A 12,956-nucleotide genomic window follows, 5' to 3' on the forward strand; every position below is an offset into this window, starting at 1 on the left:
AAAGAATTTAATGAGAATATGAGCATGATTATATATTATATAACATATATTAAAAGAAATAAGCTAATTTGATACAATAAAAATATCTATTTAACACAAAAAAGGAAGTAATAGAGAAACAGAAAACCAGAGAAGATATCAGAAATATGGAAATCAAGTAGAAATATGATAGCTATAAATACTACTTTGCCAATAGCTACATTAAATATAAATGGATTAAACACTACAATTAAAAGGCAGGAATTGACAAAACTGATTTTAAAAACACAATGTAAATATATGCTGTCACCAAGATACTCATTTTAGATTTGAAAATAAAAACAGGTTTAAAGAATAGGAAAATTTATACTGTGCAACTCAGCAAGTCATACTTTTTCTTACATGTAACTCTGTCAGAAGGCATACAACCTGATAGAGTATAAAACTGTATTCAGGCATTATAACTGACAATACGATTCCTTCATCAGGTATCATCAATGAGAGAGAATACAGGAAAAATTTTAAATCCATGAAAAAAGAGGAGGTATTTCCTAGTGTGCTTTAAAATGAATAAGAAAGTCCAAGCATAAACCCTTCTCGTATGTGCTGTTTTACCATATGAGAATTCACCATTCTTTTGGGGTTCTCTCCCTATGATATTATTATAGACCATTAGTATTTCTGTAACTCATCATTCACACTAAATAACAAAAGCTACTTCATAATTTACTTGTCTAAAAAGATTGGATTAAAAATTTTTTCACAGCAAAAAGATAAAGGATGAAAAGTCAAAGTAACATAAATACAACTAAAGAGGATTGTGGGATTGGACAAAGAATATTGAGGAAAATTATGAGACTTGCCACAAACTCTACACCCACCACTGCATATGACCTGAGTTAATCCTCCTCTTACAGTGGTTCTGGGCTTGGTCATGTGAATTGCTTTGACCAAGCAGACAATACCAAATGCTGTATGAACGTATTTTTAGAGTGGTCTACCTCCAGTTCAGCATTGTGGTGTAGCACACGTAAGGCCACCAGCAGCACCCCATATGTCCACTCCACTTCCAATCCAGCTCCCTGCTAATGGCCTGGAAAAAGCAAAAGAAGATGGCCCAAGTGTGTGGGCCCCTATCACCCACATAGGAGACCTAGATGAAGCTCCTGGCTCATAGCTTTGGTCTGGCCCAGCCCTGGCAGCATCTGGGGAGTAAACCTGCAGATGGAAAATTGATTAATTCTCTCTCTAACTGTAACTCTAACTCTAACTCTAACCCTGACTTTCAATAAATAAATCTCAAAAAAAAACCACACACCAAAAATCAATAAGAAGGATGGGTATTTGGAGAAATGGTTAAGGTGCCACTTGAGACCCCACGTGGCACATGTGGTACCCAGTTCAGGGTTCTTGTTCCACTTTCAATTCCAACTTCCTGCGAATACATGCCCCTGGGAAGAGCACGTGATAACTCAAGTAGTGTGGCCCCTACCACCCAAGTTAAAGGCCCAGACTGAGTTTTGGACTGCTGGCTTCAGCCTAGCCCAGCCCTGGTTCTTGCAGGCATTTGGAGAATGAACCAATGAATGAGATACCTTCTATCTGTTTCTCTCCCCCTCCCCATATCTATCTATCTGCCTTTCAAATAAAATAAGAAAAAAAGGCAAAAAGGTCAGCTAAGTTATTCAAAAGAGTACAATGCTTCCTCTTCTCTCTTCAATAAATGTATATTCCTTTTTTTATTTAGAGTATCTTCTTAATAGGATATTCCATCCGTTGTGGTTCATACTTTTTTATAAATTGATCAGCAGAAACTAGAAAGATTCATAAGATCACTGAGATTATTATAAATTTGTTAAGTCAACAACAGGAGTCACTGTGCACTTATTCCTCATGCAGGATCTCTGTACTTAATGTGTTGTACAATATGAATTAATGCTATAACTAGTACTCAAACAGTACTTTACACTTTGTGTTTCTGTGTAGGTACAAACTGTTGAAATCTTTACTTAACATATACTAAATTGATCTTCTGTATATAAAGATAATTGAAAATGAAAAAAATTAAAATAATTGAATAGATCTACTAAAGACTATGTGTATATAAATATAGGATGATTACTAATAACATCATCATCATTACTGAATGCCATGTGTTAAATAACTTATATATGACAAATTGTGCTAAGTGAGTCCAAGTTAAACCACCAGCATTCCATATAAGCACAAGTTCAAGTTCTGGCTGCTCCACTTCCAATCCATTTCTCTGGTAATATGCCTGGGAAAGCAGCAGAAGATGGCCTGAGTGCTTGGGTCCCTACCCACATGGGAGACCCAGATGGAGTTCCAGGCTCCTGACTTCAGCCTGGTCCAGCGCTGGCCATTGCAGCCATTTGGGGAGTGAACCAGCAGATGGAAGATTCCCCCCACCCCTGTGTATGTGTGTGTGTGTGTGTGTTTCTAACTCTGCCTTTTGAATAAATATTTTAAAATTTTAAAACAATAATTTATAAACTGTGCCAAGTGCCTAACTTTATTTATTTATTAAAGATTTATTTATTTAGAAAAACTACTACAGAGCATGCCTATGACTATAGACTTGTAGTTCAGGCCACCGAAGATTAGAGATGGGACTTGGGCACTCCCTTGACTTGCATCCTCTGGTCTGCTTTAACACAAACCAGGAGGAAAAGAAAGCTAGGCATCAGAAGCAATGGGTGGCAGGCCTATTAATGGCTGATCTGTACAGTGATCTGCCCTCAAGGAGACCCAACAGGCCAGTCCACTGCAGTGGCTTTCAATGTGGTAAGCCTGGGCTTCAGCAGAAGTCAGCTTGTGAAGAGCCCTGGCAGCTCTGCCAAGAGTTGGATCACTGGAAATGGACCTGCCCTGGAGTCAAAGGATGCCCAGGTCAGAGCCACAGATCTTATTGGCTCTAAGCTGAAAAGCCCTTCACTCAGCCTAGCTTCCAAAGTGACCACTGCAGCTGAGTGGATGGCCAAGTAGGGTCAGCAACATTGCAGGCAGAACTGTAAATTTCTTGTTAGAGATGCCCCCTGCCTTTACCTGGCCAGCTCTCCTCCCAGGCCAGCCAAGTAATGAAAGTTAACAGAGTGCCTTCCCCTAGGAGGTTCACACCTCCCTTAGGATATACCCCATGTGAAGAGATGGATAGGTCTGGGCCTCTTAACTTACAAGGCCTAAAGCCCAACAGATTATTATCAAGCCCCTTCTGTCAGGTTCTATTTGCCTCTCAATCAGAAAACTTATCTGTAGCTTAGACAGCACCTTTCTTAGCTCCTCTAATAATGACTCTGTCCTTTGTTCTAGACCCTGTCTAGCGCACTTGGGCCTCATTCCTTTGTAATCATAACCTCTACTCTACCACCAATGGCTCTACTCCCAACCTGTGTGTACTGATGGTCCTCTTCCCCACTTAATGCTGTATAATTGTTCAAACCTGGTAAATGCCACTCTTAGGATCATTGGTTACTATCCTCACCCTGTCTTTTATGACCTTGTCTAAATATGATCAGAGTCGGCAAACTTGGAAGGCTTCCATAGCCTTGGCAACTCATGACGACAGCCTAGGGTGGTTACTGGCGCCAAAAACTAGAGTGTCAATTTGTTGGGTCAACAACAGGAGCCACTGTGCACTTGCTCCTCATGTGGGATCTCTGTCCTTAATGTGCTGTACATTTTGATTTAATACTATAACTAGTACTCAAACAGTATGTTTCACTTTGTGTTTCTATGTGGGTGCAAACTGTTGAAATCTTTATACTAAATTGATCTTCTGTATATAAAGAGAATTGAAAATGAATCTTGATGTGAATGGAAGGGGAGAGGGAGCGGGAGAGGGGAGGGTTGCGGGTGGGTCGGAAGTTGTGGGGGGGGGGGGAAGCCATTGTAATCCATGAGCCGTACACTGGAAATTTATATTCATTAAATAAAAGTTAAAAAATAAAAATATATATATATATAGTCAAGTCTGTCAATCTTTTATTTTAGAGTTAATTCCTTTTGTATCTTAAAATCTCTTTTACTATCTCAAGGTCAGTATGATATTCATTGACATTTTCTACTAAAGGTTCTAAAATTTGGTTACTGAAATTTATAGTTGCAATATTTTGAATGTCCCCTCCAAAATTCAGGTTGAAATTTAATTGCCATTGTAATAGTTTTGAGAAATGGGACTTTTAAGGGGTGATTAGGTTATGAGGGCTATTAAGTGTATATAGTAGGTGTATGGACCCCCTTCCCCATTCCTGTCTCTCATAATTTCTTGTCATGTGATACCCTCTGCTATGTTATAATGCAGGAAGACTTCTCAGCACCTTGAACCATAATGAAATAAACTTCCATTGTTTATTAAAAAAAAAGATTTATTTATTTTGAATATTCAGTTACAGAGAGAGAAGCAGAGGGAGAGGGGGAAAGAGAGGGAGAGAGAGAGAAAGAGAGAGATCGATCTTCCGTCCACTGGTTCACTCTCCAGGTAGCCACAATGGCCAGCACTGGGTCAGACCAAAGCCAGGACCCAGGAGCTTCATCTAGGTCTCCCACATGATGGCAGGGACCCAAGTTCTTGGGCCATTTTCCACTGCTTTTCCCAGGCACTTTAGCAGGGAGGTAGAGCAGAAGTGTAGCAGCTGGACATGAACCAACACTCATTGTTGCCAGCAATGCAGGTGGCAGCTTTACCTGCGACGCCACAATGCTGGTTCCCATTACATTTTATTATCTTAACTATAACCGTGCAAGGTATTTGACAATGATCCATCTTAAAAATGGCAAAACAGGTTTACAGAGGTAAAGTAACCTGTCACAGACGTCAATTAATAAGAGGGGAAAAAAACTTAGGTCTAACTCCATACTACCAGCAGTCTTCACGTATATATTGTTCTAATAAGCATGAATTCCAGTTGTCACCGATAAATAGTACCAGTCTCTTAACATAGTTCAAATTTCAGTTACCATGGTAATTAACTGGTATAAATAATCATGAGTGAGAAAAGGAAAAAACAACAACAGGATCTCATTTGTTAGCATAGGATGATGAAGAAAATAGAACCACTTGGTCAGTCTTCACTATCCATCCAATTGGCAACACAGAGCAATAGGAAAGTTTTTGTTGGAACAATGTTACAACAGTTATCACAAAAAAGTAAGAAGGAAACTAAGAAACTGGACTATAATACAAGCTATAAACTGTAAGATATACACCAAATACATTTAAGAAAGAGTATATAGGGGTTGCTGATTAATTTGACACAAAGAATGAAAAAAGGAAAAAAAAAGATAAACATCCCAAATGTATGACACTAGCTAACAAGAGACAATGACTCCAATAAGAGAACTCAAAATATCCACAAAAGTTGCCTGGTCCAAAGAAGAAAGATGAGTTTTTAGGGATCCACTGATCATAAGGAACCTTAGATCACTAAACAGAAAATGCCACTTCTGCTTCTACTGATGACTGAGCAATATCCTACTAACCCCTCCTACACAGAAAACAAATATTAAGATCTAGAGATATTTTTTAATGAAATAAATTATTTGAAAGCACTGGAGAAGTAAGAGAAACAGGCATTCTGGAGGGAAGCAGCAAGATAACAGAAACACTGGTAGAGAAAACAGTCTTTCTGGCCGCAAGAACTAGGGTATTCAGGAAAACCAAAGACTGAGCAAGAAAGAAAGGGGACACTAAATTCTGTCTGCCCACATCTCTAGCTAACTGCTGAGTCACACATGTATGGAACACATTCAAAGCACTTCAACAAAATCAAGTATCTGAACTGAAACTGCAGCTACCACTTAAGAAACAGAGTTGCAGTCTATTCTAACCAAGATAATCACTTGCCAAACACCATCCACAACATCAGAAGCAATGGAAAATTTCTTCAAGAGAAAAATAAACCAACCAATGGCAGGAAAACAGTAACAGAGGAACAAAAACAAAGAAGACACAAAAGCAATAATAAAATGCAAATGCAAAATCAGTAGCATTTATAACTACATTAAATGTTAATGGTTAAAAAATTCAATTAAAAGATAGAAACTGACAAATTGATTCAAGAAGCAACACAATGATATGCTTTCCAAAATAAATGAACTTTAAACATACAGCCAAAGATACTGGTATCACATATCAGAGCACCTGTTCAGGTTCCAGCTTCTCTGTTTCCCATCCAGTTCCCTGCTGTCTAGAAAGACAGCAGAAGACGGCCTGTTTGGGGTTCCTGCCACCACTGTGAGAGCCAGTGGAATTCCAGGCTCTTGGCTTCAACCTGACCCAGCCCTAGCTGTTGTGGACATTTGTGAGTGAACCAGCAGATGAAGGAGCTCTTTCTGTTACTCTGCCTTTCAAATAAATAAACAAATTGATAGATAGATAGATGATAAAGAGAGAGATAAGAATAAAGCAGATAGATATATACATAGGTACATAGAGATGGAAGGAAGGAGCAAACGAAAAAATGAGGATGGATTAAGCAATTAGCACAGTGCTTAAGACACCGCTTGGGATACCCACATCCTGTATCAGAATGCCTCATTCAAATCCCAACTCCATTTATGATTCTAGCTTCCTGCTAATGCACTTCTTGGAAGGCAGCAGGTGATGGTTCAAGTACTCGAGTGCTTGTCACCCACATGGAAGACCTGGATTGAGTTTCTGGCTCTTGGCTTCAGTATGGACCAGTCATAGCTATTGCTGACATTTGGAGAATAAACCAGTAGATGGAAAATCTGTTTCTGTCTCTCTGCCTCACAAATAATAAACAATTTTTTTTTAATTTAAAGGTATATAATACAACCATTAAGTGGAAAACTGGAGTGCCTATGTTAATATAAGATAAAACAGATTTTTTAAAAAATTACTACCAGACATAAAGAGGGACATTGAATGATGACGAAAAGATAAATTCCTCAAGAAAGGATAACAGCATGCCCTTATGCTGTTAAAAAAAAAATCTTCAAAATAGGGTTAGGGTTAGGGTTAGGGTTAGGGTTAGGGTTAGGGTTAGGGTTAGGGTTAGGGTTAGGGTTAGGCAAAAATTGACAACAAAACAAAAATTGACAACATTATAGGGATAAACAGCCAACTTTACTTAGAGATTTTAACTTCATTATTCCAGCAACTGGCAGAATAATGACACCAAAAAGGTCAGAAAGATACAGAAAATATGAACCATACCAGCAACTAACTTGACTTCATATACATCTATAGAACTACACTTCACCACCACCACAAAATACATATTCTTTTTAAACACTTATGCTGAATTCACCAGGATAAATGACATGCTGGGCCATAAAACAAGTACCACGGCTGGTGCCATGGCTCACTTGGTTAATCCTCTGCCTGCGGCGCCGGCACCCTGGGTTCTAGTCCCTGTCAGGGCACCGGTTCTGACCTGGTTGCTCCTTTTCCAGTCCAGCTCTCTGCTGTGGCCCGGGAGGGCAGTGGAGGATGGCCCAAGTGCTTAGATCCCTGCACCCGCATGGGAGACCAGGAGGAAGCACCTGGCTTCTGGCTTCAGGTCAGCACAGCACCAGCCATAGCAGCCATTTGGGGGGTGAACCAACTGAAGGAAGACCTTTCTCTCTGTCTCTCTCTCACTATCTATAACTCCAGCTGTCAAATAAAAAAAAAAGTACCACAATACATTTTAAAGCATTAATATCATAAATAGCATGTTCTTTGACTACAGCTGAATTAAATTAGACAACAATAATATAACCAAGAAAACACAAATATTTGGAAATTAAACAACAACTCTCCAATAATCCATTGCTCAAGATCCATCCACAAGAAAATAAAAAATAATCAAACCAAATTATAATGAAAACATATGTTAAAAGCTATAGGATGCAAAACTAGATAAATATTTAGTTTTAAATGCTCACAGTTTAAAAAGACAGCTTAAAATCAATGGTATATGCTCCCATCTTAAGAAATGAAAAGAACAGACATTCAGCCTAGCGCTAAGATGCTCACATCCCATAACAGAGTGCCTGGGTTCGATTCCCAGCTCTAGCTCCTGACTCCAGCTTCCTACCAGAGCAGATCCTGGGAAGCAGTGGTGATGGTTCAAATAACTGGCTCCCTGCCATCCACGTGTGAGCATGGATTGAGTTCCTGGAACATCGCTTCAGCCTCAGTCATTGCAGGCTTTTGAGGAGTGAATCAGAAGATGAGATCTGTATGTGTGTGTCAGCTTCTCAAATAAAAAAAATTTTTTTTAATTTGACAGATAGAGTTAGACAGTGAGAGAGAGAGACAGAGAGAAAGGTCTTCCTTCCGTTGGTTCTCCCCCCACATGGCCGCTACGGCCGGAACTACACTGATCCGAAGCCAGGAGCCAGGTGCTTCTTCCTGGTCTCCCATGCAGGTGCAGGGGCCCAAGCACTTGGGTCATTCTCCACTGCCCTCCCAGGCCACAGCAGAGAGCTAGACTGGAAGAGGAGCAACCGGGACTAGAACCCGGTGCCCATATGGGATGCCAGCGCTGCAGGCGGAAGATTAACCAAGTGAGCCACGGCGTCAGCCCCATCAAATAAATTTTTTTTTAATTCATAAAAATAAATTAAAAAGGGGCTAAAATCAAATATAGAAAATACTTAGAAAATCACTGCAAAAGTGATAGTGGCTTAAAGGAAAAGTTGGTGGTGAAAATGGGGAGAAGCAAACATACTTTACATGAAAGAGCTACATATGTGTCGAAGAACATGTATAATAAAAGCAACAAATATTTGATAAATAAATGAATCATTTTAGAAAGACCATGATTTCTAAAACGTCTTATATACTGGTCTTTTTCCTAAATAAATAAGCAAGGTGTCTTATCTTCTTCACCATTTTACAAAAGAAAAGAAAGAAATGAAAATGAAAAGGAGAACAAATTAAATGCAAAGAAGAATCAAAAACAATGAAGAGTAGAAATCAGTGAAAGAGAAAATGTACAACAATATAGAAAATCAACAAAACTAATAAATGATTGTAAAGGTGAACATAACTGGTAAACCTCTAGGTAAACTGATGAGAAAATAGAAAGGATGCACATGTTAACAACATCAGAGTGAAGAAATGAACATCACTACAGATCCTACAGATATTAAAAGCCAAAAAAGAAACTATTATTAATAACTTTATGCTGGCAAATTTAACAATCCACATTGAATGAAAAATTAAGATAAACAATTACCGGGGTCAGTGCTGTGGTAAAGCGGGTATAGCCACTGCCTGCAGTACCAGCATCCCATATGGGCACCAATTCAAGTCCAGGCTGCTCCACTTCCAATTCAGCTCTCTGCTATGGTCTGGGAAAGCAGTAGAGTAGGGACTAAGTCCTTGGGGCCCTGCACCCACATGGGAGACCCGGAAGAGGCTCCTGGCTCCTGGCCATTGGGGAGTGAACCAGCAGATGGAAGACACCTCTCTCTCTCTCTCTCTTTCTCTCTCTCTTTCTCTCTCTCTTTCTCTCTCTCTTTCTCTACCTCTCTGTATCTTTGTCTTTTAAATAAATCTTTTAAAAAAATCTTAAAAACAAAGAAACAATTACCAGGGCCAGAACTGAGGCATGGCAGGTTGTCACTATCTCCAACACCAGAATCCCATATTAGGGAACTGGTTTGAGTCCCAGCTGCTCCACTTCCAATCCAGCTCCCTGCTAATGCACCTGGGAAAGCAGCAAAAGATGGCCCAAGTACTTGGGCTCCTGCCACCCATATGAGCAGCCCAAATGGAGTTCCAAGTTGGTGGTTTCAGCATGGCCTACCCCTGGCCACTGTGGCCATTTGAGGAGTACACCAGCAGATGCATGATCTCTTTTTCACTCTGTCTCTCCTTCCCTCACTCTGCCTTTTCAAACAAATAAAATAAATCTTTTTTTAAAAGAAGAAACAATTACTAAAATTGATCTAAGATTAGAAAACTTGAAAAGCCCTTTATCAAAGAGTATGATTTTATAATTTAAAACTTCCTACAAACAGAAGCCCAGATAAAGATGGCTTAAGTAATGAATTATATCAAACACCTAAGGAAGAAATAATGCCAATCCAGCAAAGATATTTTTTCAGAAGATACAGGAAGAGTGAATGCATAAAGCCAAAACCACACTGATATCAATACCAAACAAAAACATCACGAGAAAAAGAAAGTTACAGATCAATAGCACTCTTAAACATAGATACAAAAATCCTTAGCAAAATGTGAAGAAATCATATCCAATAATATACTTTTAAAAATACTTAAAGACTCAGTGGGTTTAAAGCTATATTGCTATTAATAAAGATGCAGAACTATTACCTTATGTCTGTCTTTTGAAAACAGTGTTCATACTCCCAAATGGTGTCATATTCTGAAACACTTTTCATTTAATTTATAATGATTATAGTTATAAAAGAAATTCTTTAGGGAATTACAGAGTATTAAGCAATTCATGAGACAGTATCAATGCTGGAAATTCCACCAAATAAGACCAAAAAACACCCACCAAAGACAAAAGTTCTATGAAATTTTATTAATAAGAATCTATTTTAAATCTCTAAGAAATACCCATTAACCTTTATTAATCCAACAGAAAGCCCATAATGAGATCAAATGTCTATAGAAAACATCTTAAACACTTCAGTTACATCTTTTTTAAAAAACTTATAATATTTAAGATGTTCAACATGATGTTTTGATATACTTAATACATAGTGAAATACTTCAATATTCAAATTAGCATATTCATCATCTCATACAGCATCTCCTTTCTTGTGTGTGCATGAGCACTTAAGCAGTAAGAGCACCTAAAACCTACTCTTAGCAATTATCCCTAAAACAACACAATATTAACTGCAACCCTCCGGTTGTACATTAGATCTCCCAACCAGCCCACATATCTGCAACTTTGTATTCTTTATCGTATACCTCCTATTCTTTCTCCTCTAGTCATATCTGAAGATACTATTTCTAAAATAAAGTAGAGGCTTATTTAGGGAAAAAAAAAAGAAGAAGAAAAAGAAGAATGGAAAAATAAAGTACCAATACATAAAACAAATACACAAGCTCAAGCCTTATAGAATTTAAGGAAATAATTATAATCAAAATGATTTATTAAGAAAAAAAAAGCCCTTACCCATCTATAACACTATGTAAAATTAGATGTGCAAAACCTAAATAACCAGAAAGTATCTTATCACAAAGCTGAAAGAAAAAATTCAAATCTCAAACATATACGAAAAAGAAACTAGACAAAGAAATCACACTTAAAAAGCATATTACCAAAGTACAGATTACAAATATATTAATAAATTGCACTGATGTTAAAATATAATAGAGTAAAATGAGAAAGTACAAAAGAGTCTGTGAAAGTAAATGAGATTTCTACCTTTGGCCATTTGGGATTTAGAAGTCGGGCTTTGATTGCATCATCCAGCGCACTGTCATACTGCTGGATTTTCATGTAGGCTGCAGATCGATTGCTGTATAAGATGCAGTTCTGAGGATCAACAGCCAGGGCTTCATTATACAGAACAATAGCTGTGTGGAAATCTCCATCATGGCAGGCCTGGTTACTCTGACGAACCTTCTCTACAAATTCAGCTTTGCTCAGTCCTGGTCCATCAGGACTTCTCCGGCCAATAGTCTTGGCACCAAAGAGAGGAATCTACAAACAAAGAAAACTGTGTCAAACGAAATTCAGACAATCCAACAAAGTTCTTTTCTGAACATCAAAAGAACACGGAGGGACTGACACCAGCATCCCACATGGTACCACTACATATACCACTGCATGGTATGCAGTGCAGATTCAAGTCCCAGCTACCCCACTTCTGACCTAGCTTCCCACTAATGTGTTGCAGAATGCAGTGGAAGATGTCCCAAATACTTTGGACCCTGCCCCCCACGTGGGAGACCAGGATCGAGTTCCTGGCTCCTGGCTTCAGCCTGGCTCAGCTCTGGTTGTTGCTGCAATTTGAGGAGTGAACCAATCAGTGGATGGATAATTGCTCGCTATGTCTCTTTCCCTCTCTGTCATTCTTAGGAGGGGAAAAATAAAGAAGGGCATGGATTAAGCTGCTGCCTGCAGCACCAGCATCCAGTATGGGCACTGGTCCAAGTCCTGGCTGTTCCATTACTGATCCAGCTCCCTGCTAATGTGGCTAGGAAAGCAGTGGAGGACAACTCAGGTACTTGGGCCCCTGCATCCACATGGGAGACCCAGAAGAAGCTCCTGGCTACCGGCTTTGGCTTGGGCCAGCCTCAGCTGTTGAAGCCATTTGGGGAGTAAACCAGCAGATGGAAGACTTCTTTCTTTCTGTCTCTCCCTCTATATATATATAACTCTACTTTTCAAATAAATAAAATAAATATCTAAAAAAAGAAGGAAAAAGGAATATGGATATTCTTCATAGTCTATAGTTAACTTTTGTGCCTTGAAAGATAATAATCTTTGCTTGAAGCAGTCAGCTTAGTACCTTGAATGCATATGTGTATATATGTGTGATAATTACATGCATACACATATATAGAAAGACACACACATATTTATTGACTGACAAGATGAATACAATAGAATACTCAGGCACTGAGTATTCTGGCAATTTAAAGTTATAGGAGGAAAAAATCAAAATACAAATCTATGAAGAAAGTGGTGTCAATTATATTCAGATGGCTGTATTTTTTAAAATGAAAGAATAAATAACTGCTATTTCTAGATATAATGTTATGAATATTTCTACTTAAACTTTTCTCTTATTCAATCAGGCAATGAAGATATGAAAACTTAAAAAAATTTTTTTTAAATGTATGCTGGGTTGGCCGGTGCTGCAGCTCATTAGGCTAATCCTCCGCTTGCGGCGCCGGCACCCTGGGTTCTAGTCCCGGTCGGGGCGCCGGATTCTGTCCCGGTTGCTCCTCTTCCAGGCCAGCTCTCTGCTGTGGCCCGGGAGGGCAGTGGAGAATAGCCCAAGTCCTTGGGCCC

At 38.9% G+C, this 12,956-nt stretch overlaps 1 protein-coding gene across 2 annotated transcripts in view; it reads right to left on the reverse strand.

Moving 5' to 3' along the window:
* The window catches only part of TTC28 (tetratricopeptide repeat domain 28), a 695,665-nt gene that overhangs the window by 638,763 nt on the left and 43,946 nt on the right, over window positions 1-12,956 (reverse strand). For both annotated transcript variants that reach the window (XM_062182795.1, XM_062182794.1), the window contains exon 2: window positions 11,361-11,639. In XM_062182795.1, coding sequence (XP_062038779.1) covers window positions 11,361-11,639 — 279 coding nt within the window. The remainder of the gene's footprint in view (window positions 1-11,360; window positions 11,640-12,956) is intronic.

Source organism: Lepus europaeus, chromosome 23 (assembly GCF_033115175.1).
Source record: "Lepus europaeus isolate LE1 chromosome 23, mLepTim1.pri, whole genome shotgun sequence".
In the NCBI taxonomy this organism is placed as follows: Eukaryota; Metazoa; Chordata; class Mammalia; order Lagomorpha; family Leporidae; genus Lepus; species Lepus europaeus.